The sequence below is a fragment of the Gavialis gangeticus genome, unplaced genomic scaffold, assembly GCF_001723915.1.
Source record: "Gavialis gangeticus isolate Ggan-Ray unplaced genomic scaffold, GavGan_comp1, whole genome shotgun sequence".
In the NCBI taxonomy this organism is placed as follows: domain Eukaryota; kingdom Metazoa; phylum Chordata; order Crocodylia; family Gavialidae; genus Gavialis; species Gavialis gangeticus.
In genome coordinates, this window is record NW_017729025.1 from 130,865,134 (window position 1) to 130,875,801 (window position 10,668).

Consider the following 10,668-nt stretch of genomic DNA (forward strand, 5'->3'; position numbering starts at 1 on the left):
AGTATATATATATAGGAACATTGGGCTGGCTTTTCAGATGACAACCTGGGATAATTATGCTAAAGTCACTAGATTTTCAACAGTGTAAACACAATCAGAATCCAACTCATGGTATTTAACAGACTTTACTTGTTAAATCTGTGTGCGCACATGCGTGTGTAACAGGCAAGATGTAAGAATCTAATATAGAAGGAAAGTATACCTTTTAATGAATCAGACCCTTGGGTTTTTAAATGCATTCATTTTGGTATAAATATAGTGTCCCATTAGCTGAGAACAATTCCCCCAAATCATAAAATTACAATTTTTAAAATGCGAAAAGATCCCCACTTAAGATGAAAGAAGAGTTTTACATGACAGGCACATTAGGATTCTTGCTTGACCTTTTTCATTCCAACATAAACAATAGAATAATTCAATTAATCAGTATAAACTAGTTCTACCACAAAAAAAAAAAATCTGTTATCCTAGAGTGATAAACAGGACTATCAATACCATGTTGTCCATATAGATTTTGAATAATATCTAAGCATAAGAAAATTAAGCACAACAGAGGAGCATACGAATTCAAGAAACCCTAAAACCTACACAATTATTTCTAAGACAAACCTTTTCTTGTAGGAGAAAAATATAATGTGATATAGAAGAAACAACAATTTGCTCACAAAAAGGATATTACAGTAACACTAACGTAAAATAGTTTCCTAATAAGCAATTTTGCAGATGTTATTTCTGCTCATATATTGTATTGATTCAAATAACCTTTGCAATTATTAGCTGCAGCTCAAAAAAGATAAACAAATCATGAAAATATACAATTGTTCTAGACAAAAGATAGAGAGCACTTGAATGTTTCTAGCCCCGATCTCCAATTTGCTTATTATTAGAGAAGACAGTAGTAAATACAAAAGCTGGCTATTTCAGCCAGGCAATAGCTAATGCCAAGAAGAGAATGCGCATTCAAAGCTGTCCCAACTTGCTGCCTAATGAGTAGCAATTAATCCATCTTATTGTATTTCAAAATGCTGAAGACTCCATTCACATCAAAGGGAATTTTTCAAGGCTTTTATCATTGTTCATTTAAAAATTATAGAGCTATCTTTAGCATTCTATGATTGAAAACAATATTTTCTTTTTTATCTTTCAATGTAGAATGTAGAATAATGGATTTTAAAACATGTAATGTGTATGAACTGTAGGCATTTTAATGCTTCTTTTTGCTCTTTAATTAATCTTATACTATGAAAGAATACCTGAAATCAAAGTCAAAGAGACTCTTACTCAAATTATGCAGTCTCTTTCTTTATTTAAGCAAAACTCCTATTGACTTCAATAGCAGATACAAGGATTTGGCTCCACTACCAATGTGGAGAAAGCAAAGCAGAATTTTTTCCCTGATACAGTTGTCTCTCGGTCTTCAGAACAATGGGTTGCAGCCTTTCCCACCTGAGTAAGAGTAACTGTCTTCAAAAAAACTCCCTTATAAGTTCTGTCACAAAGGGCACCTATACACGTGATGGACCGCTGCTCTGACCTGTGCTGATTAGCATGTGTTGGAGCAGACTCAGTTAATAGAGTCTGCTGGAGCATGCTAATTAGTGTCCTCCAGCAGCCTTGGCACCATGTGTATTCAGCGTCCTCTATTTCAAAATGGTGGCAGGGGTAATTTAACATTCTAGCTCATCGAACGAACTTTATTAAAATGCCCCCACTGCCATTTTGAGGCACAGGACACTGAATACACATGACACTATGGGTGCTTTAATTAGTGCGACTCTGAGCAACCAATGTGAGAGCCGCTCTGATTAAAGCATTCCCCACCCCACCACACGTGTGTAGATGCCCAAAGAATTTTCTCCTGCGCTCTGTTTCCTCTTTCTCCAGATGAAATCTCCATCACTGTTTGACTGAGGGGAAGATCAGGCCCCTAAAACTAGATTATCTGATCTCCTGGCCTACAAGGAACTAGAATGTCAAACCTTACTGCCAATAGATCTGTGAGTCATTCTAGATTGGTGTCTCTGAGATGCAGTATTAACAGATAAAACTTCTGCTCCTTGTAAGCTAAATTCCAGCAATTTGGAGCAACTGTTGGCATACATTAAAGGCACACTGGCCCTGTCAAGCAGACTTTACAGTGAGGAGGTAAGAAATAGCATAAGTTAGGTGAGCGTCAACATTATACCACCCATTACCTAAGGCAATGATAGCTGGGATCCTGGCAGAGGACAATCGTAAGATCAGATGCCTTAAATTCCTTAGCAAGAGTGCCAAATAGTCTCCTTATCATTAGCTTGGTTTAGATAAAGGGTAGGTAGAATGATCTTCTGGTTTAAATAAAACATACAAGGTACCTTCAGATCAAAAGTTGTTTACTGTAAGACCAGGAACAAGGCAAGAGACCCATGTCTTGCTGGGATAAATAGTCAGACCCCTTGGCTGCCTATGCACATGCTCATTGGCATTCTAATTAGAACATGTTGGAGCTGTGCTCCAATTCAAATACAGCATCACATGTCTTAAGCCTTCCTGAATTTAAAAATAGCCACAGGGCTCTTGTCGAATGAGGTTTAGATACAGCATCCTGTGGCCATTTTTAAACGTGTAGAGGCTTAATGTATGTGATGCTGAGGCATTTTAACTAGAGTGGCTGCCCAGGAACCACTCTAATGACAACACCCCCCTCCCCACCACCACCTCCAAACACCTGTATAGGCAGCCCTACAGTCCAACATAATAGTTAGGCACATCAAAAATTACTGGCCAAGAGATGGATTACAGCAGTGATTTTCAGGCTTTTTAGTTTCAAGGTGCCCCTCATTAGACTCAAGGCATCCTTCCATAACTTGTGTGAATTGAATGTTACCCCATTTCAAAAGCTGAATTATTTTTTACAGTGCTTATGTCCTTACAGAGGGCCAGGGCCAGGGCAGTGATGGTAGGGAGTGGCCAAGCTTGTGCTCATCTCCTCACACTTCCTGCAGTACCCTTCAAAGGTTGAGAATAACTGGACTAAGGGCTAGGGTAGTACATCTACCATAAAGCACCACCAGCCTGAAGTCCTGCATGCTTCAGTGCTGGTTCAGTCCCAAATACCCCTAGAAACACCAACAAAGCAATTGCTGAACTGCTCCATAGAAAGTTACCAGGTTTATATGGGATACTCTGTAATTGAAGCACGTTAGGGAATAGTTTTGTGACATGAGATGAAGAACTTGAGGAAGATCATCAATCAGGAATTGATCTGAATGAGTAGTTATGGACAGACAGAAAACATCCTTGGACTCTTTCCATTAACATGACTTTCTCCTCATGCAGTCATTAAGAAATTGGAGGCATATATATTTGTAAGTGTTGATTGGTTCCCTGAATACTACCCAAACTATTCTATAAAAAAGTAATTGCTAGTATTAGCTCCATGTAGGACTACATGACTGGCCAACAATAGTTAATGCAGGGGCTGAGATACAGAATGAATAATATTCATTCTTATGTCAGATACTATGCATCCAGTTAGCTTTTACTTGTTGAGTGATGCTCAAAGGCATCTGAAAGGCATCTGAAAAAGATGATACTGCTGGTGATGATGCTCATATAGCAAACTATTAGCGCCTCCATGCCTACAAGAAACAAAATGCATAACCTCCCTTATGTGTTCTAGGAGACATTCCAGATTGGTGCTAAAATAGCACAGAAAGTAAATGTAAATTCCCTGGGTGCCAAAATCTATCCGGTTCATCCATTCTAATGATTTCCTGAAGGTGATTTTCAGAGTATGCTGGGCAGTGCGGGTGGCTAGATGCAGAATTTTTTATTGCTACATGAATCAGACAATCCTTCTAATACAAAACATCTGGAGAAGTGAGATTCTTCCTAAAGTGCAGGTAGAATGATAGCTGCCTTGCTCACGGGAACTAGCTTCCCCCTCAAAATTTGAACTCCTCCATTTTTGGGGAAAAAGATATCTGTGGAAGCTGTATTTTATCTGGATAGGACCGTGCAGACATTATAAGAGACAAGCACATCCAGAAGGCCTTGCTACTTAAACCTGTCACATTTAACAAGAACGCAGCAGTGGTGGGCCATCTGCTTGGGAAGAATCATGGATGTGCTCATCTCCTCCACATGCTAGACACCCTTTGTTTTGGGGCGAGAGGTCAAATACTGTCACTGGCTCATGGAAACCAGCCCCATAGGGAGGCTAGGACACTGGAGATAAAATAAAACTGCTCCCATTAAGGGATGGGAGGAACAGGCAAGGTCTTGGGCTCCCCTTCCCCTTAGTGAAAAGGGCTGGTTATATGATTTGTGAGCGGAGCCAGTTATTTCTCAGAGCAAAATTTAAGAATGTGTTTCTCCGGCCTATTTTCTTCCTTGTGCTGCTCTATTCACAGAACTTTTAGCAAATTTGAATTTTAAAGATACTGCCCCTTTTTAAAAAAAAGCTTTCTGTATCATTGCTACATATATTTTCCAGAGACCTGAAGGGACTGTCTTGTGGAGAACTGTCAGAATTAGTAAGGCATGAAAGTGAAAGGAGCACCAGAACTGTGGAGTTAACTTCACTGGTCCACTACAGAACTTCTTACTCAACTCTAAAAGAGCTGCAACCCACTATTCTGCACTCATCTGAGAGAGTAGGCTTTAAAAAAAGCATTACATAAAAGATGGATAATACTAATAATACTAGCAGGCTGCTCCCTTTTAGCACAGTGCCTTAAAAATCAACAACCTTAGCAAAAACTTTTTTGATGTCTAGTCATTGGCAATGCCTACAGAGTAGCCTAAGAAAAGGGAATTTTTAAATATCACTGGGGTTTAGTTTTCTGCCTTGCTCTGTGAAAAGCTTCAGAAGGAATCATACAGCAGGTGCAGTAATAAAGAATAGTTTTGTTTTAAAATAGTGTATTTTCATATTTTAAGGCACTTTAGCTGGAGTCATAAAAAACATATTTATAACTTTTCCAAAAAACTTAAGGACAACATTTTGTTAGGCTCCTAAATCTACATTCAGACATCTAAATAAGCTTCCTGATTTTCATAGTCTGGAGAACTCACAGTTCTCATCTAAGTTAATGGGAGCTGCAGGTGCTCAGCGTGTTAGAAAGTCAGGCCACTTAGGTGCCTTAATCTGGCTTTGGATGTCTAATTTTAGGCAACCAGGTTTGATAATTTTGTCTTACATTACTATACATCTCTGTATTATTGCACCGTTGGTTAAAAAGCAGTATGTTTAAGTCTTAGTTGTTCTTCATAAATCCCAACTGCTCAGCCAGTGCAGCTAAAAAGCCAGCCACCAACAGCCATACAAGCTTGCCAGCATGCTGCCCACTACATACTGAAAACCAAATGCTTCTGTCAAATAGACCTGTTATAAAGCCAGTCTGTTATTTAGACACTGTAGTTCCAGGACTGTGGTAAGCATCCACAGTGTTCACCACTTAGTACTATGAAATCACTTTCTGAAACATTTTGTTTTTTCAGTTAGAACAAAAACAAGATTTGCCCTGTCTGGGGAAAAAAAAAAAAAAAAAAAAAAAAAAAAATCAGCAAAAAGAAAAAAAAGGAAGAGAAGTAAAAGATTTACACGTTTCTTTTTTTAAAAAAAAATCTACAACATCCTTGCATTATAAGTAATATTAATAAAAACAAAAACAAAAAACCCTCACAGCACAATACCAGATTTTCCTTGGAAATTTTTGCAAAGATGCTTATTAGTCATTTTCAAGAGGCTCCTTTTAGCCTAGGAAACTTCCTTATGGGAAATTGAAAAAATGGGGGCATGTACAATTTATTGAGTTAAAATAAACAAGCATATGTAATATTCCCTGAACATAATGCTGACAAACTCTCCAAAGAATAAATAAAATTAACATAAATGTTTTAAATTTGGAAAAGATGTTTTCAAGACAAATGTAAAGTATTTAATTTAAAAGGATACTAGACAGTACTCTGTAAACCCCAGCCGACAGTTTCTAGATAAACTGTGCTGTCTGGCGTTTAGAGCAAATAATCTATTTGTAAGTATTCGTGAAAGCATTTCAAAAGCACCGATTAAAAGCATTTTGAAAAAGAAAAGAAGCATCACAATTCCAATTACCAATATAGAAATGTTTTTTTGTGTACAAGTGCACAAAAAAACCTCCTTTTATTTAAATGCACTAACAATCTATCACTAAACTGTTAAAAAACTAATGTGTTAAAAAAAAATCATGTTTAGGTGCTGAGAAGTTACAAAGAGTAGCTCACTTTGCATTTGAATAGGGTTAAAATAATATTTTTAATGTGGATGCTAGTGCAGAAATCAGAGATTAAACACAGAGAAATGTAAACAGCTACCACATGCAAGAAAACTAGGTTACAAGAATCACAGCACCAGGCATTCACCAATCACCATGGAAAACAGGAAGTGAAATGCATAGCAACCACAAGCCCAAAAGCAGAAAAGCGCATACCTTCAGCTTGGAATGAAAATCACGAGATTTCCTTCTGGCAAGAACCTGAATGTGACTAGACACCTGCAGGGTAGGGGAAGGGAGGAAACAAAGGAAAAGCCTGTAACCATGGAGATGAAAAGCCCCCTACAACTGGGCAAGCCAAACGTACCTTAATGGCGGCTTGAATTTCTCGAACTTTCTTTCTTGCTAAGACCTGTATGTGACTAGACACCTACATTGTTCAGATTTATAAAAAAAACAAACAAAAGAAAAACAAAAAGGAAATCAAATTTAAAATATCTATTTTTTAAATTACTTTTTTTCTGGGGGAGGGGGGGAGTTATTTGCATCTTCAGTAAGCTCTGCTGTTAAAGATACCACATTCCCAGCCAGATACCAAGCTCTTAGCACCAAGGCTTAAACAATATGGGTCATCACTGCAGTGACTTGATTAAACTTTTTTCTTCTTAATGTATTAAGTTAAACGTTCTGTTACAAAAGAGAAGTGATGACACTGTTCAGGATGCAAGGTGGACCACATACCCACTGTTATGAATTGTACAAATCCCATGTGCACATGAGTAGCCTTTACTCATTCAAGGAGTCGTAGTCAAACGGACTACTTGCATGAGTAGGAACTACCCACCTCTGCAGGGCATACAGAATCAAGCACCTGGCAGTTTTCAATATTTGATGTGGCACCATAAAATATTAGAAAACACTGATCACATTCTTCAGCTTCAAATGATTATCCATAGGTTGCATTTTGATCCCATTAACAGCTCTACATTTTGCAGCAACTGATAAAATACTGACATACTACAGATCTCAATGAAACATGCTGTAAAACTGCATTTCTTCATAACCTGAACATCAATCACATGTCTACAAGACTGATGTAATGGAAGCAGAGGCAACAACTTTGAAAGCAACCAATACAATGCCTGAATTTGGCGCAGTATCTTCACATATTCAGTTTCAATGATAAACGTACTAGTATGAAACCCAGTCCTGCGCCAGATTGACTTTACTGGAAACTTTGCCAGTGCGATGACTGAATGATCACGATCTGCGACTTACGTTCATGTTTGCTCAAGCATGCATTACAATCCATTACAATGGGGATGAAAATGGATTAAATTATGCAAGCTGCTGAGCAATTAAACTATTAAACATTCACAAATACAAATTTTTAAAACTGCAATAACAACAAAAGCTAATAGAGAAATCTCTCACTTGCATTATTATAATTGTTACCACTGCTGCTGCTGTTGTAGCTGTATTGTCTGCAAGTTTGAACTACTGAACTAAAATCAGAGCCCAGTGTGCTGGGAGCTGTACATAAACTGAATTGAAGACAATCTCTGCCCTCAAGAGATTATAATGCAAATAGGCAAGCCGGACAAAGGACATAGAGAAGAGGCATTCTTATTCCCATTTTATAAAAATTCTGTGGTCATTGTACCTTAAAGCAACTCACAGTTCTTAGGTCAACAATATTCTACAGCAGTGTCACTAACCGGTGAATCGTGACCTACCAGTCAACTGGGGAGCACCTGACAGTCTGGCAAGCCCCACTCTAGACTGAGGTCTACTGTCAGAGGCTCAGTGATCGGAAGCAGCAGGACGTACAAGCGGCAAGACGCACATGGCTAGGCTGAGCCACGGCTCCCTGCCACCAGACCTGGTTGGGTGAGTGGGACGATCCCCCTCCATGCAGCCTGCCACCAGGTGAGTGGGGGTCTAGCTGGGAGGGCTGAGTACAGGCAGCTTATCCAGGTGCGTGGGGGGGGCTCCCACCGCTGAACGCACCCTGGAGGAGGCCCAGGGGGGCATGTGCCCCCCCAATCTGTGCACACGGCAAGGCAGCTGCCTCTGCAGGCTAGGCTTTGTGCCCCATAATCCACTGCAGCTAGTCCGGGAGTGACCCAACACCATGGGCATCGTGCTGCTGGGCAGACAGGGGATGAGGCTTAGTCCAGAGGTGAGAGACATGTAGCATCGAGCTGCTCCTGGGCCAGCTGCAGCAGGGCGTGGGGCGCAAAGCCCAGCCCACAACTACAGCTGCCTCCACTGTGCAGACTGGTGGGCATGGGCCCCCCCCAAATGCCAGGCAGCAAGGGCAGCTGTAGCATGAGTGAGACAGGGAGTGTGGTTGAAACAGGGGCAGGCCCTGTATAGGCAGGTTACAGGGAAGAGGTGGAGGTACACAGCCCCGGAGGGCACGGGGGCACATGCCGCCAGATCTGCACACCGGCTGGGCCACCTGCCACTGCAGGCTGAGGCCAGGGTCGCACCAGGCTCTTCCTGGGGGTCTCGCCTGAGCTGCGCTGCAAGCCAGGGCCTGTTTATGCCACGGGCCCCAGCTGTGCTGCACCTCTGAGAAAAGACACTACCGCTAAGCACTGCCACTGTCCCAGTGCTGATTTATTGCTCTGAGCTACCCTGTCCTGAGCTGGGGGTGGCCTGTGTCAGCAGTGCAGCACTGGGAACAGAGGCAGAACTGAAGTGGGGCAGCTGCCTGGGAGCAGCAGCTCAGGCCAGGTGGCAGCACCCCTAGGCAGGTGCCCCACTCCAGTCCTGCCTCCATCCGCAGCACTGCACAGCTAACACAGGCCACCCTCAGGTTGGGACTGGCAGCTCAGAGCAATAAAGCAGAAGTGGGACAGCAGCGGTGCCTGGCAGTGGTGTCTTGTTCAGTGCATAGCACAGCCAGGGCCCACAGCACAAACAGGCCCCCGCTTGCGGCACAGCTTGGGTAAGCTCCCCAGGAAGAGCTCATCACTGCCCTAGCCCCAGCCCCAGCCCCAGCCCATAACAGCAGCTGGCCTGATCAGCATGCATATCTGGGGGCATGCCTCCCCCTGGGCTGCATGCCCACCCCTTCCTGCACCCTGCCTGTGCCAGGCCTGCCCCTTCTCCAGTCACACTCCCTCTCACTGCCATGAGGCGGGGTCAAATTGAGGCCCAGCCGAGAGGGAGGAAGCAGAGCATGGATAGAAGCAGGGGCTGGGGAGAGTGGGGGACAAGCAGAGGGCCGGGGCCCCCCCAGGCCTCCGCTTGTCCCACCACCTGGCTTAGCCAGGGCCCCACTCAGGGCAGCCCTTGCTCCTGCCTATGCCCCACTCCCTCCCTCACGGCTGGGGCTTCATCTTCCCCCCTACCGCCAGGACCCTTTCCACTCCCCCCACCCATTCCCCCACAGACTTAAGTGTGGGGGGTCGCACCCCCCAATAATTTTTTCTCCCTTTGCCTCAATCTGCTCCCCCATTCCCTACTCACAGACTGACCTGAAGGGGTGGGGGGTGGGGGGGTGGCAGTGGCACACAGTAGATCTTGGTTTGCTTTTTAATTCAAAAAGCAATCTCCAACTTAAAAAGGTTGAAAAGGTTGGAGACCACTGTTCTAGTGTTTAAACAGAGCCTGATCCCTGAAGGCCAACTTGGATAAAAGTCTTAATGAATTCTCAAAACCAAAGAGTGGGTATTTAGATTAAACACTGTTATAGTCCAGTATACATACTGGATTTTCAAACATTTTTATTCTTCTCGTCTAGGGGTGACAGTGGAGATCTGGGTTTCCCCTGCAGGTATACTTATACTATTGCATTTTTCAGTTTTGTTAAAGAATTCTCAAATGCAATGAGAATCAAACCTTATGAAAACAGCAAGAAGTATTTTGTACATGTGTGTATGTGTGACCAGGTCTCAGCTCATATAAATCATCATGGCTCTCTGAGCTCTAAAGAAGCTATTTCCAAGTGAAATGTGCTTAGAAATATTTTATAAAGGAAACATTTCAGATAGGAGACACACATAGGGTCCCATGCCTCTCTATGCACACATGGCCCCTGTGCCATTGCTGGCTGGAATGTTTCAAAACTGTGCAGCTCCTCTAGTGCCAGACAGGGGTGCTCGAGGAGGCAGCAGCAACTGATGGCTCCTTTTTCCACCCTCCCTTCTCCTCTTTCATAGGGACAGGAGGTAGTCAGGAGGGTATAGCTGAGAACCCAGAGAAATGATTTAAGTGTGTGGGGGGGGGAGTGGGGGAAGGGGAGGGAGTGCCCAGGTCTCAGCAGGGTCCCAACAGTGCCCCAGGACTCAGAGCCAGATAGGGAGGCTGTCCACCCCTATTTCCCTCCCTCCCTGATCAGGCATAACAAGTGCAACACTCCAAAATAGTACTTCATTTTGGGAGGTACTATTTTAGAGGGTTTCAGCCACTTTTGGAA

General features: G+C 42.7%; 1 protein-coding gene across 2 annotated transcripts in view; it reads right to left on the minus strand.

Annotated features, from left to right (window-relative positions):
- Positions 1-10,668, minus strand: part of TEAD1 (TEA domain transcription factor 1) — a 178,543-nt gene that overhangs the window by 66,922 nt on the left and 100,953 nt on the right. The window contains exons 3-4 of one of the 2 annotated variants that reach the window (XM_019519562.1): positions 6,607-6,669; positions 6,456-6,518 (exon numbers count right to left, since the gene is read on the minus strand). In XM_019519562.1, the coding sequence (XP_019375107.1) occupies positions 6,456-6,518; positions 6,607-6,669 (126 nt within the window). The remainder of the gene's footprint in view (positions 1-6,455; positions 6,519-6,606; positions 6,670-10,668) is intronic. The other variant, XM_019519563.1, reaches the window with a different exon arrangement.